Source organism: Rissa tridactyla, chromosome 20 (assembly GCF_028500815.1).
Source record: "Rissa tridactyla isolate bRisTri1 chromosome 20, bRisTri1.patW.cur.20221130, whole genome shotgun sequence".
Classification (NCBI taxonomy): domain Eukaryota; kingdom Metazoa; phylum Chordata; class Aves; order Charadriiformes; family Laridae; genus Rissa; species Rissa tridactyla.
Genome location: NC_071485.1, coordinates 1,011,576 through 1,024,339, shown reverse-complemented (window position 1 = coordinate 1,024,339; position 12,764 = coordinate 1,011,576). Strand labels below are relative to the sequence as shown.

At 66.8% G+C, this 12,764-nt stretch overlaps 3 protein-coding genes across 6 annotated transcripts; 2 read left to right on the top strand and 1 right to left on the bottom strand.

The window, feature by feature from the left end:
• Window positions 1–345: 345 nt before the first annotated feature.
• On the top strand, window positions 346–7,771 carry GCK (glucokinase). Of its 4 annotated transcripts, XM_054225006.1 has the most exons (10): window positions 346–1,550; window positions 4,133–4,295; window positions 4,440–4,594; window positions 4,843–4,962; window positions 5,053–5,148; window positions 5,374–5,473; window positions 6,271–6,454; window positions 6,760–6,915; window positions 7,187–7,420; window positions 7,516–7,771. In XM_054225006.1, exons 1-10 carry the CDS (start codon window positions 1,506–1,508, stop codon window positions 7,658–7,660), a joined length of 1,398 nt encoding a protein of 465 aa, XP_054080981.1. In that variant the 5' UTR covers window positions 346–1,505; the 3' UTR covers window positions 7,661–7,771. The 4 variants fall into 4 exon arrangements, with proteins under 4 accessions (XP_054080981.1, XP_054080983.1, XP_054080982.1 ...); XM_054225008.1 differs by lacking the exons at window positions 346–1,550; window positions 4,133–4,295; window positions 4,440–4,594; window positions 4,843–4,962; window positions 5,053–5,148 and having other exon boundaries at window positions 5,389–5,450; XM_054225007.1 differs by lacking the exons at window positions 346–1,550; window positions 4,133–4,295; window positions 4,440–4,594; window positions 4,843–4,962; window positions 5,053–5,148 and having other exon boundaries at window positions 5,399–5,457.
• Window positions 7,772–9,475: 1,704 nt separating this feature from the next.
• On the top strand, window positions 9,476–10,450 carry MYL7 (myosin light chain 7). Its single transcript, XM_054180925.1, is given in 4 exon segments — window positions 9,476–9,626; window positions 9,722–9,797; window positions 9,899–9,947; window positions 10,355–10,450. Coding segments are annotated over 4 exon segments (372 nt in total).
• Window positions 10,451–10,659: 209 nt separating this feature from the next.
• On the bottom strand, window positions 10,660–12,637 carry LOC128919624 (antimicrobial peptide NK-lysin-like). The gene is made up of 4 exons (XM_054225005.1): window positions 12,479–12,637; window positions 11,685–11,809; window positions 11,453–11,578; window positions 10,660–11,363 (listed from the first exon to the last, which is right to left on the bottom strand). The coding sequence occupies exons 1-4, from the start codon at window positions 12,516–12,518 to the stop codon at window positions 11,196–11,198; spliced, it is 459 nt and encodes a 152-aa protein (XP_054080980.1). The 5' UTR covers window positions 12,519–12,637; the 3' UTR covers window positions 10,660–11,195.
• Window positions 12,638–12,764: the final 127 nt, after the last annotated feature.

The window sequence follows — 12,764 nt, the reverse complement described above, 5'->3', positions numbered from 1 at the left end:
CGCCCCCCGTGCCTCTTGACCAATAAGCGCCCGCTTCTCCCTCTGGCCTCGCCCGCCTCCGCGGAGCGGCCAATCAGCACCGATTCTGGCGCCGTGGGGCGGGGCTTCTCCCGCAGGACGTCCGGCAGGGGGCGCTCTGTCCCGGCGTCCTTTGCGCGGGGGGGGGGCCCACGGTGGGCCCCGTCGGTGGGGCGGGCCCGTCCCCTTGGGGCGGGGCCCCGTCCCGGGGCCGGCGTCCCGCGCGGCGTGGGCACTGCCCCGGGGGGCGGCGGCGGCGCCGCTGTGGGGCTGTTCTGCGCACGGATGGGAACCCCGCTGTGGGGCCGGCTCCCTGCCCGGGGTGGGCAGCCATCTCTGGGCGGGGGCGCCTGAGCCCTTGGGATGGGGACGAGGCGCTGTGGGGTGACCCCCAGACCCTCCCCACAGCCCCCTCATTCCCCTGTGGGGCTGCCAGCTCCCCCACGGCCCCCATCCAGCCTTCCCGGGGGACCTTTCCTGCGCCCTCCCCGGTTCTGTGTCTGAGGGGACGCTGCCGCTGACCGACACTGGGAGGTTTGGGGTCTTCCCATGGCCGGGGCCGTTGGGAAGGGGTCCCCTCCTCCTTGGGGTCTTCCCCTTGCCCATCAGGGACCTCCATAAGGCGCCATTTCCCCAGCGCTTGGCTGGCGGCACCAATAAGGAGACGTCAAAACCTGACCCCAAAAACCAGCCCCAAATCTGCCATCGATCCCGCCATTGCCAGAGCGTTTCCCATCCTGGGGGCATGGAGCACTTCCCAGTCACCCTCGCCCCCGGCTGGGCAGCCACAACCTTTGTTACGGAGCCACTGACTCCTCCGGCTGCCGCCGTCGCCATGGGAGCGTGCTGGGTTGCTAAGCCGTCCGGTGGAGTGCTTGCCACCACCGCCAGCACATCGAGCCGTTGATATGGCAACTGGAGTGGGGACACGGGTGGCCTGGGGCGTGGTGCTTCGCATGACGGGGCCAGCGGCCCCCAGCGGGGAGGGGTCCCGGCCAAGCCTTGCCGCCGCACCGGGACTTCCCTGTTGGCTGTAGAAACCCACCAGGGTGGGCTCACCGCCCCTCACCACCCTGAAACTCACCTGGCATCCCGGTAAATATATTTACCGGTGATAGGAAGCGAGCGGGGAGAGCACGACCTGCATCCGCCCCCCCGGCGCGAAGGATGTGGGGCGAGATCGCTGAGCCCGCCAGGGCACCGGGCCCTTCTCCCTGCCCCTCCGCTTGAGGTCCAGAGGCGGCGGGGGGGGAGGGGAAAGAAGATCGGGACCCCCCCCTCAGCAGGTGCTGGAGAGCAGGCAGCTGCCGTCGGATGAGATAAAGCAGCGAAAGTGGAGCATCCTCCGGTGGAGCGAGGGACGGAGCAGCCCAGCGCCGGGACGGGGAAGGGGGCTCACTGCCCCGGGCAGGCACGGCGGCGGGGAGCCCGGGGTCTGGGGGGGGACGGCTCAGCCCGCAGCCCACCCTGCCCCGACAGCTGCCCCCATGCTGGATCACCGAGCCAGGATGGAGAGCGGCAGGAAGGAGAAGGTGAGGCCGGTGCCAGGGCGATCCTAGGGGCGGTGGCGGGGAGACGGGGTGGGGGGCACCTGGTGGGTGTGGGGAGTGGCACGGATCCTTCCCGGGCTGCCAGCCATCCCTGCGGCGAGTGGCCGGGCGCTGCAGGCGTCTCCCGCTGGTCAAGGTCCTCACTGGGGACAGAGGTAGCTTGGAGGGGAGGACGGCTGGCGGGGAGGACACCTGCTCCGGGGGCAAAGACATGCAGCCTGGGGTCAGCCCCGGTGTGCCCAGGGGGGTTCCTGTCCATGAGGTCATCCCCCGGCACGCTCCGGAGGGGGGGGGCCCAGCGCCGTAAGCCAGGGCACTGCATTTTGGTGTACCGGGTGTCACCACGACATGGGCCGTGCCCTGTCCCCGCGCCGGCGAGGACTCGGGACGGAGCTGGGAGCGTCTGCGGGACCGCACCGCCTGGCTGGTGTGCTCCCGCAGCCCGGGCATCGCCCTTGGCACCTTGCTGCCAGCCCTGGGATGAGATGGGGCCCGTCACCTCCTTCGGCTGGTCATCACCATTGTCACCGAGGCACCCGGGAGTATGGCACCCGGCGCGTCCCTGGCCAAACATCGGCTGGGGGCAGCTGCTCCCGTCTCCTCTTCTGGGTGGATTGAGCTCACAGAGCTGTGCCGTGGGTGAGGACAGCAAGACGCTTCCCCGCCGCAGACTGGGACATCCAAGGGGACACTGAGGGGGGACAGCATGTGCCAGGGGCAGGAGCGCATGGCTGGCGGAGTCGGGCATCACCAGCCATCGCAGCCTTTGGCCACATGGTTTCCAGCTTTGTCCCCTCTGCGGGATATGTCAGAGCAAGCAGTTTTCTTGGGAAGCTGAGAGCCGGTTTCGGTCGCATGGGAAGAGCCAAATCCCGCCAAGGAAGAGCCAAACCCATTGTTTCAGAGGCGAGAGAAGGGATGAGTTGGGGCACGCAATGCCTGAGATGGAAAAACCACTGGAGGAATAAAACTCGGAACTTCCGCTGACATCCTCAGGTGCCAGCCCCAGGGACGGGGACCCTCCGGCTATAGCAAATTCGGCGTTCCTGTGCCGAACGGTGCTGCAGGCTGGCTTCCGCGTTGTGGAGCGCCGAATGCCTTCAGCCGCCAGCTCCAGCAAGATGGTTGAGTCCAGACCCGCTCTTTTCCTGGCAGGATTTTTCCAACCATCCCAGCCTGAACACCCGTGGGGTCGTGGCCGATCTCGCTGTGGTGCTGCCCCATCCCCTTTCCACGGTGGCCGGTGGCATTCCCTGGCACGGTGGTGTCCCCCGTGGCGCAGCCACATCTTCTCTAAGGGGTTAATGGAGCCCCCGGGCTTGGGGGAGGATGGCTGGGGAGGTGTCGAGATTCCCCCTGGCTGGGGGTGGGGGCTGAGGCCCCCGGGGCGTGAGGGCTCCGCGGGGCAGGAGCTTTCGGGGTGAGGAGATGTTTGGGATGAGCCCCTGCTCAGGGGGGCTGGAGGCTGAGGGACGGCGTTCGGGGCCTGGTGATTGATCAGGACAGACCTGGGGCAGCGGCCAAGCGGCCGCAGCTTTGGCTGAGCTGAGGTGGTGGATGCTCTCCCCATGCCGGAACACTCCGAACCTCATCCCGAAGCCTTTAACAGAGCTCCCCAGCCCAAAACACATTGGGAAACGGCGACAGACTCGAGGAAAATGTCTGTCCACCGGCGAAAGTGCAAGTGGGAGCGTTTTAAGCTTGCCCGGATCCCAGTGACTAATGAGCCCTCTAATGCCACCAGCTACATCTGGCCGAGCAGCGAGCGCTCGCTCCCCCCGGCTCCATCTGACAGCCCGGGGCTGCCTGCCCCCGATTACGTGCCGTGGCTAATGGAGGCTGCGCCGGCGGCGGAGCCCAGGGTTGCTACGTAAAGGGTAAATACAGGTCCTGCCTGCCAGGCGCTTCCCTCGAGTGGGCCCTGCGATTCTCCCTGGTAGCGAGGCGAGGGAGCATTTCCCGATAGCGCTTTTTATATCCTGCCCGCGGTCCTGCCCGCCCTCGGCTCCCACTTGCCCTGAGTTTGGTGGGCTGGAAATGGTACCCGCGGTTCCCGGGGGACCAAGGAGGATGCGGCATCCTCATTGCAGACACGGAGGGGTCCCCTGTCCTCGGTAGGAGCCACTGAGCCCCTAAATGGCATCGCCAAAAGCACTTCTTGCTGGGAAAGACCCTGGGATTCAGCGGGATGGGATGTCCCAGGTCACTGGTCCAAGCCCTGCTGGAATGGCACCGGCTTCAAAGCAACTGGCTGAGCTCGTGGAAGATGAACCGGCTGAAGGTGACAGCACAGGGACTCCTGTGCTGACCACGGATGTCTCGCAGGCAGCGCTGGGAGCGGTTTTGGGGCCACAGCGGCTCGTGCCAGCCCTGCGGATTCACCAGCGTGTCCGTTAGGTTGGAGGCAGGATAGCAGAGGGATGGGATAAGGTGGTCTGGGCTGTCTGTGCACTGATGGGGAAAACCAGCGTGAGGAGAAGGAAAATTTGGATTATTTATAGCGGTTCAGGCCACCTGGGTCCCATATCCCCTGTCCCCGGCTGATGCCGTCCGTCCTGCTGCAGGTGGAGCAGATCCTGTCAGAGTTTCGGCTGAAGGAGGAGGATCTGAAGAAGGTGATGTACCGGATGCAAAAAGAGATGGACCGAGGGCTAAAACTGGAGACGCACGAGGAAGCCTCCGTCAAAATGCTGCCCACCTATGTGCGCTCCACACCTGAGGGCTCAGGTACAGCGTGGCCGGGCTGGGCGGGCATTGCTCCCGATGCTTCGCCATGACACCTTGTCCCCACACCTCGCCGAGCTCGGTGCGGGAGGCCGAGACACCCCCCCTGAGCTGGTCACCTTGTGTCCCCTCTCCCCGGCTTCGCAGAGGTCGGAGATTTCCTGTCGCTGGACCTCGGCGGCACCAACTTCCGCGTGATGCTGGTGAAAGTGGGCGAGGGGGAGGAAGGGCAGTGGAAGGTGAAGACGAAGCACCAGATGTATTCCATCCCGGAGGATGCCATGACGGGGACGGCCGAGATGGTGAGCTGGGCAGAAGGGGGCATCCCATCCCCTCCCGCGTGGTCCCCATCACCGGGCAGGGGCACGCTGTGCTGTGTTTCGGTGGGGATGGCGGCATGTGCGACCCTCATCCCTCTAGCCTGGCGGGAGCCAGGCGGTGGCAGGGAGTTGGCCACGCTCAGGGCACCCATGGTGGGGATGGTGGCCGGCTGCGGGCAGTGGGAGGATGGGGACAGCCCCCAGGAAAGGCTCGACCTCCTCTCTTCCAGCTCTTTGACTACATCTCCGAGTGCATCTCCGATTTCCTGGACAAGCACCAGATGAAGCACAAAAAGCTGCCCCTGGGCTTCACCTTCTCCTTCCCTGTGCGGCACGAGGACATCGACAAGGTGAGGAGGTGGCCAGGCAGCAGAGGGACTCAGGGGTCCCCATGAGCCTGCTACACCTGCAGCCCCATTTTGGTCTTCCCCTCGCTCCAGGGCATCCTCCTGAACTGGACCAAGGGCTTCAAAGCCTCTGGCGCAGAAGGGAACAACGTGGTTGGGCTCCTGAGAGATGCCATCAAACGGCGAGGGGTGAGATGATCGTACGGTTTGTGCTGGTACCGTAGTGGGGGGAGAATCCGGCACCCCCGGCCGTCCCCGCGATGTGGCCGCTGGAGCCCCACGTGTCCCTGCGAGGGGTCATTCCATGCGTGTGTGTGATCTGTGTGTGTATCCTCACCCTTGGGGACCCCCCACCCTGCTGCGCGTCAGCCCGGACCCCCGGTGAGACTCCGACGGTCCCTCTCCCGTCCCCAGGACTTCGAGATGGACGTGGTGGCGATGGTGAACGACACGGTGGCCACGATGATCTCCTGCTACTACGAAGATCACCGGTGCGAGGTTGGGATGATTGTGGGTAAGACGGCCCCTTCCCGCCGGGACGGGCAGGCGAGGGGGAGACCGTTCCCACAGCCCCGTTCACGCTCCCCTGCTGCGAGCAGGGGTTTGTCCTTTTGGGGAACACGCACTGAGCACAGGGGGGTGGCAGCAGCACCCTGCTGAGGTCTCCTGAGGTTGGGACGCCGGGTGGCATCGCCTGGGCCTGGCATGATGGTGGGGGCAACTTTGAGGTGGAAAGGGGGTAGTCACCATAATGTGTCTGGTGATCCGCGGCATGGGGCAGTCCCCAGGGGACATCCTCTCTCCAGCTGACGGTGGCTCCGGCATGTCACCGTATGGGTGGGGATCCATTGGAGGCGGCCAGCGCCAGCCGTGCCAGGGAGCCCGGGAGGTGGGTTTGAACCCTCCAGGCTCCTTCCCCCCCCCCAAGGGGAGCAGCCCCCCGCCACCCTCCAGACCCATGCTGGCTTCAGCGCTATCAACCACCCGGCCATCTGGGCTTTCCGCACTGGCTCTCGGCCTGGGTAAACACCGCGCCGGGCTGTTTATCAGCTCCTCCGGAGGCCAGGCTGCCATGGCCTCGCAGCAGCCGTAGCCCCTAGGACCCCGTGGTGGCCGTCCCTCAATACCCACTGGGGACGAGCAGTCGGCAGGGGCCGCAGGGAAGGAGCCCGGGGGGAGCAGGAGGGCTGAGCTTCCCGACCCATGTCGGGATGGGGCCGTACAGCTCCGAGCGGAGTCCCCCCGCTGCGGTGCCGTCGGGATGGGAGGGACGTGGGTGTTGGGGGTCCCATCCCTGGTTCCCACCGGCAGGAACGGGCTGCAACGCCTGCTACATGGAGGAGATGCAGAATGTGGAGCTGGTGGAGGGCGACGAGGGGCGGATGTGTGTCAACACGGAGTGGGGGGCCTTCGGCGCTTCGGGGGAGCTGGACGAGTTCCTCCTGGAGTACGACCGCGTGGTGGACGAGACCTCACTTAACCCCGGTCAGCAACTGTAAGGAATAGGACAGATCCAGTTCCTCTGGGCATCCCGCCCCCCACCCTCCCCATCCCCGGCCGCGTCCCCTCCACCCACCCTTCTCCTTCCCCCTGCCCGCCCGTGCCACGCTGGGCTCAGTTGAGGCCGGAGGAACTCATCACAGGTACCCCCAAAGTGGGGGTCCTTCGCCCCGGCTGCCATGCCCGCATGCAGGGATGTGTCCAGCAAGTGAGGGGAAGGAAAGAGGGGGTGCTACGGGACGTGGCCCCCCCAAGTCCTGGCTCTAACGGCCCCCCTTGCCTGTGTCTCCCCCCCCCCAGCTACGAGAAGATCATCGGGGGGAAGTACATGGGGGAGATCGTCCGGCTGGTGCTGCTGAAGCTGGTGGACGAGAACCTGCTCTTCAACGGGGAGGCCTCCGAGAAGCTCAAGACCCGTGGGACCTTCGAGACCCGCTTCGTGTCACAGATCGAGAGGTATGGGGCTGATGGGGCCGCGGCGGGGGGCGGCACCCCCAAACCAGCCCACCGCACTGCCCCACGGGGGGTCCTCTGTCCTGTCACCCCACACTGGGGTGTCCCGCCGCAGGGTCCCTATGGCCCATCACCCCACAGCAACCTCCTCTGAGCATCCCATATTGGGCCCCCCCATCCCCTCACCCCACACCAGCCCTGTGGAACTGCCCCATATTGGGGTCCCCGTGTCCCACCCGGCCCTGACCAGTGCGCCCCTCTCTCCCCATCCCAGCGACTCCGGTGACCGCAAGCAGATCTACAACATCCTGACGGCCTTCGAGCTGCTGCCCTCGGGGACAGACTGTGACATCGTGCGGATGGTCTGCGAGAGCGTCTCCACCCGCGCTGCCCAGATGTGCTCGGCCGGGCTGGCCGGCGTCATCAACCGCATGCGGGAAAGCCGGAGCCAGGAGACCCTCAAAATCACCGTGGGGGTTGACGGCTCTGTCTACAAGCTCCATCCCAGGTGAGGATCCCTGGGAGCCTTCCTCCCACCGCCATGCCCTTCCTCCTCCTCCTGCATCCTCCAAGTCTTGACCCCATTTTTTTCCCCTTGGGCAGCTTCAAGGACCGCTTCCACGCCACGGTTCGGCAGCTGACGCCCGGCTGCGACATCACCTTCATCCAGTCGGAGGAAGGCAGCGGGCGTGGGGCTGCGCTCATCTCGGCTGTCGCCTGCAAAATGGCCTGCATGATGGGGCAGTGAGAGAGGACTCGGGGGGAGGATGAGGATGATGACGGCAGGGGGGAGCGGGAGGACGGTGGTCCCGCTTGGAGCTCTGCGAGGAGCAGAGACAGACGCGGGATGGGATTTGCCGCCGGCGGAAGCGGCTCCCGGCTCCCCAATAAATGGGGTTTGTGTGGACTTCTCCTCCGGGGCCGCTTGAGCGAGAGCTCCTTGTCTGCCTCATGCCCGCATGGAGACCCCCACCACGGGACTGCCCCACACACGTGGGCCAGCTGAGGGTCTTCCCGTGCTTCCCTGGCCCCCCGCATCCCCGCCCAGCTGCAGGGAGTGGGGCTTCCGCGCCTCCCCCCAGCCCCTTCACTGGGGGTGAGCCCCCCCCAGGGGGGGTGGCTGAGAGATAAGGGCCTGGTTGGGGGGTACCTGGGCGCCGGGGGGGCAGAGGGGGCTGGCCCCCACCAGTGAGCCCTGGGGTGCAGGGACCGACTGGGGTGCACCAATGTGGTGGGGATCTTCGGGGATCCCCTCCAGTCTCGTCCCCATCCCAGGGATGGGGGGGGGGGGGCAGAGCCTGGGGGCACCTCAGCCTCCCCCTCCCACTGCTGACCCCCAAAAAAGGGGGCATAGACCCCCACCAAGGGCTAAACCCCACTCCCGCCAGCAGCAGCTCCCCGAAACCCAGTGGGTCCCCAGCCCACCACAAGCAGGGGGGCACATGGGGGATCCGCCAGGGGCTGTTTTATGCTCTGGGATGCTACAGCTCCGCCACCTTCCCCAGCAGCCAAAATTAGTGTCCCCCCGCTTCCAGTGACACCTGGGGGGGCCCCGGCCTGGCTTGTGTCTGGCACAGCCCAGCGGCGTCAGCGCGGAGTTTGGCTCGGCTGCCTGCATCCACTGACGGATTTAGCTGAGGGCGATAAGGGGGGGATAAAAGCCAGAGCAGCCTGGGGACCCCCAGCCCGGGGCCGCAGTTGGGATGGTGAGTGCAGCCATGGACCCCCCCCAGGAGATGGGGATGGGGCACCCCAGGGTGTGGGGATGCTGCAGGGGGGACTGGGGGTACCCCAGCGTGTCGGGGTCCCTCTGGGGTGCAGGAGCAGCCCAGGTATTTGGATCCGCCTGAAGGTTTGGGGCACCCCAGGGTGTTGGGGTCCCTCTGGGGGTCTGGGGCGTCGGGTTCCCCAGAGGGGCCAGGGCAGGGGTTCGGGATTTGCTGCGGGGGACTGGGGTCACCCCCGGGTGTTCGGGTCCTCCTGGGGCACTCCAGTGCAGTGGGGTCCCTTTGTGGGTTGGGGGCACCCCGGGGTTCTGGGATCCTCGTGAGGGTCTGGGGCACCCCAGGGATTTGAGTCCCCCAAAGGGTCTGGGGCAGGGTGTTGGGGGTCCCTGGAGTGTCTGGGGCACCCCAGGGTGTTGGAGTCCATCGGGGGCCTGGGGGCACCCCAGGGTTCTGGGTCCCCCTTGACGGTCTGGGGCACCTCGGGATGTTGGGGTCCTCAGGGGGTCTGGGACACTCCACTGTCTTGGGGTCCCCCTGGGGATCTGGGGCGCCTGACGCTCTTGAGCTCCTCCTGGGGCAGCCCAGGCTGTGTGTGGTCCCTCGGGGGGTCTGGGGGCACCCCAGGGTTTTCAGGTCCATGTGAGGGTCTGGGGCACCCCAGGGTGTTGGGGTCACCCTGGGGGTGTTGGTGTCCTCCTGGGGCACCCCAGGATGGGTTCCCTCTGAGGCTTTGGGGCACCCCAAGGTGCTGGGGTCACTGTGGGCGTGTGGGGGCACGCCAAGGTCTGGGCCAACTTGGGGGTCCGGGGACACCCTTGGCTATCTGGGGCCACCACATGGGTCTGGACCACCCCAGGGGGTTTGGGGCCACCCTGGGACATGGGGGCACCCCAGGATGCAGGGATATCTCAGGGTGTTGGGGTGACCCCGGAGTGTTGGGCCTCGTTAACTTCCCCATCTTCTTGACGCCCTTTGGGGAGCAGCTGAACGGCGAGCGGCCCCATAAAACCCCCTGACACCCCACAACACCCCGTGACACCCCAGGGGTCAGCCCCAAACCCCACCTAATGCCCCCCCCAGCCAGGGCACCGACCCCAGGGAGTCCATCCTCAACACCTTCAAGCCCTTGGACCCCACCGGCACCATGAACAAGGACGAGTGAGTGGGGGGTGACAGGGAGCCTCAGGGCACCCGGCTGGATCCTGCGTCCCCTGGGATGGGGACAGGAGCCGCCCCCCAGCTGGTCCCTCTTCCTGCAGGTTTAAGCAGCTCCTCCTGACCCAGGTGGATAAGTTCTCCCGGGAGGAGGTGAGGTGGCTCCCCTGGCTGTCACCCTCACTGTCACGGTCCCCTGCCCATCCTGTCCCCTCGTGCATCCCTGCACAAAAGGGAGCAACAGGACCCTCGGGCAAAGCGGGTGCACAGGACACCCGGCTCCGCCTGCCCACAGGGAGGGGGACACAGCTCCTGTCCCCAAATCCCTGTGTGTCCTCCAAGGTCCCCGTGTGCCCAGCCCCATCCCTGTGATCCCAAACCCCATCCCTGAGATCCCCACGTGCACCACATGGACCCTGTCCCCAAGATTGCCATGTGTCCCCCGTGATTCCCGACCCCGAGATCCTGGACCCAAGGTCCCCGTGTGTCACCCAAGGTCCCTGTCCCCGTAGTCCCCATGGGGACCCATCCCAGCCCACAGGGTACGTGTCCCCACGCAGGCGGAGCAGCTGTTCGTGGTGACGGCGGTGTCGGGGAACATCGACTAAAAGTCCTTGTGCTACGTCATCACCCATGGGGACAAGCAGGAGGACTGAGGCGCCCGCGGGTCCCCCGCCCCCGCCACTCGCTCCGGCCAAATGAACCACGAAACAAGGGGATCTCATCCATCTGCAGCATCCCCAGGGAGGGAGGTGTCTCGGTTCAGCCTGGGCTTCACACCTAGTGTCCCCGTGGAGCTGGCGTGTCCCCCAACACAAGGGACAGCCCCCCTCCCCCAAAGGACAGGCACTCAGGGGACCCTTGGCACCGGGAGACAGCAGGGCCACTGTCCCCAGGAGACGTGGTAGCCTGGGGCGCGGTGCTTTATTGCATGGGGAGGGGGATCCAGGCTTTGGGGTGGTAGGTGGGGCTGGGAGAGGGTCAGGGGTTTGGGGGGTGGCACTTGGGGCCAGCTGCGGGGCTGAGCCCTGTGGAGACAAGGAAGGAGCGGTAAGTCGGGGGCCACCGTCACCCCGTCACCACCAGCTGAGGCGCCAGCAGAAGTGGCTCCTCCAACCTTGCCCCCCTCTCCAGGATGCATTTTGGGGTCTCCATCTTGCCCCTACCCTGTGGGGGTGCAGGCAGGTTCCCTCCTGGAGGCACAGGACCCCCAGATGCCCTCCTACCCCTGGGGCAGGCGTGGGGTGCTGGGTGTGGGCTGCGGGATATGGGATGCAGGACACGGGGCCGGGGGTGCAGGATGCCGGATGTGGGGCGCGGGGCGCAGGGGGCGGGATGCAGGATGCAGGCTGTGGGGTGCAGGACGGGGGACGCAGGACATGGGGCGGGTGCTGACCGGGCTCAGGCCTTGCAGACGCCGATGGCGGCGCAGGTGTCCTCGGGCTGGTCTCCGTTCTGCAGCGCCTCGCTGATCTCCTCCCGGTACTTCTTCACCAGCCACTTGCAGGCTCGGCTCAGCCGCCTGCCCAGCGCCCGGCAGGCCTTGCCCAACACCTTCTCCACCGCCGCCTGCCGAACAGCACGCTGGCATCAGCGGGGCCACCCGTGGGGTGCCACCCCCACGCCCCGCTGCCCCGAACCCCCCAGCCACCCCTCACCTCGTCGGGATCGTCGCCCGCCATCGCCTTGATCTGCTGCAGGATTTTGGTGCACAGGCTGCACTTCTTCCCTCTGCCTGGCCCCGACACGTCCCCTTCGGCCACGTCCCCTTCGGCCACGTCCCCCTGCAGGGGGACAGCGTAGACCCTCAGGGCTGTGCCCCAGCGTGGCCCCAATGCGAGTGTGGGGCTGCCCCACGGCTGGCGCTGAAGCGGTGGGGCTGGTGCTCACCAGGGCCAGGCTGTCCCAGAGATCGCGGCAGTACTGCTCCCGGTGGCACTGGATGGCGGTGGCCATGTCCTGGCACCAGGATGCGGGGCCACCCCGGCAGGGCTCAGGGACAGCAGCCTGCGCCGCTGAGCGGGGATGGGGAGGGTGAGCACAGACATGGGAGCGTGTGCCCGTCCCTGTGTGCCCCAGGAGTGCCCAGACCCTGTCCCTGTCACCCCCAGGTGGATCTTGCCTGCACCATCCCTCCCACCTGTCCCCATGTCCTCCTGTCCTCGCCATCCCAGGTACCTGTCCCCACACTGACCCCGTCCCCACCATCCCCAGGTCCCCAGGTGGACCTTCTCCCTGCCATCTCCACGTGCTTGTCCCCATGGCTTCCTGTCCCTGCCACCCTCAGGTCCCCACAAGGACCCCGTCCCCACCATCCCCAGGTCCCCAGGTGGACCTTCTCCCTGCCATCTCCACGTGCTTGTCCCCATGGCTTCCTGTCCCTGCAACCCTCAGGTCCTCACAAGGACCCCGTCCCCACCATCCCCAGGTCCCCATGCAGTCCTTGTCCCCACCATCCCTCCTGCCCATCCCCACATCCTCCTGTCCCCACCATCCCTGGGAACACATCCCCATGAAGCCCCCATCCCTGCCATCCCCAGGTCCCCACACAGTCCCCGTCCCCAGCTGCTGTCCCCAAGCACACTGCCACCCCCGCTGACCCCGTGTCCATCCCCACGCGCCCCCCTACACCCCAGGGTCTCCCTCCCCTGGCTGGGACGCAGGGCAGCAGGGACCCCTGTTACCTCCCACCGCCACCAGCACCAAGAGGAAGGCGGCAGCCATGGCGAGCCCACTCGAGAGGCTGACAGCGGGTGACAGTGGGTGACAACCGGCGTGTCCCACCCTGACGGCTTTTATAGCCCGCCGTGTGGGCTGTGGGGACGGCTGCGCCAGTCAGCGCCGCCGAAACCCAAAAAGCCCTTAAAATGGAGCGTGTAGGTTCGCCACCCCGCTTCCTCCCTCACACCTCCGCCCCCGCGGCAGGAAGGGGGGACAGGGACGGGGGGGGCCCCACTCCCCAGCCCCCCA

What these genes read in the sequence shown, in the direction of transcription:
- LOC128919624 (XM_054225005.1), bottom strand. Translation starts at nt 12,518, where the DNA reads ATGGCTGCCGCCTTCCTCTTGGTGCTGGTGGCGGTGGGAG. An exon ending in GGTGCTGGTGGCGGTGGGAG is followed by an intron (nt 11,810 to 12,478) that starts GTAACAGGGGTC and finishes ATCCCCGCTCAG; the next exon opens with CGGCGCAGGCTGCTGTCCCT. An exon ending in TCTGGGACAGCCTGGCCCTG is followed by an intron (nt 11,579 to 11,684) that starts GTGAGCACCAGC and finishes GTCCCCCTGCAG; the next exon opens with GGGGACGTGGCCGAAGGGGA.
- GCK (XM_054225006.1), top strand. Translation starts at nt 1,506, where the DNA reads ATGCTGGATCACCGAGCCAGGATGGAGAGCGGCAGGAAGGAGAAG. An exon ending in TGACGGGGACGGCCGAGATG is followed by an intron (nt 4,595 to 4,842) that starts GTGAGCTGGGCA and finishes CCTCTCTTCCAG; the next exon opens with CTCTTTGACTACATCTCCGA. An exon ending in GGCACGAGGACATCGACAAG is followed by an intron (nt 4,963 to 5,052) that starts GTGAGGAGGTGG and finishes CCCTCGCTCCAG; the next exon opens with GGCATCCTCCTGAACTGGAC.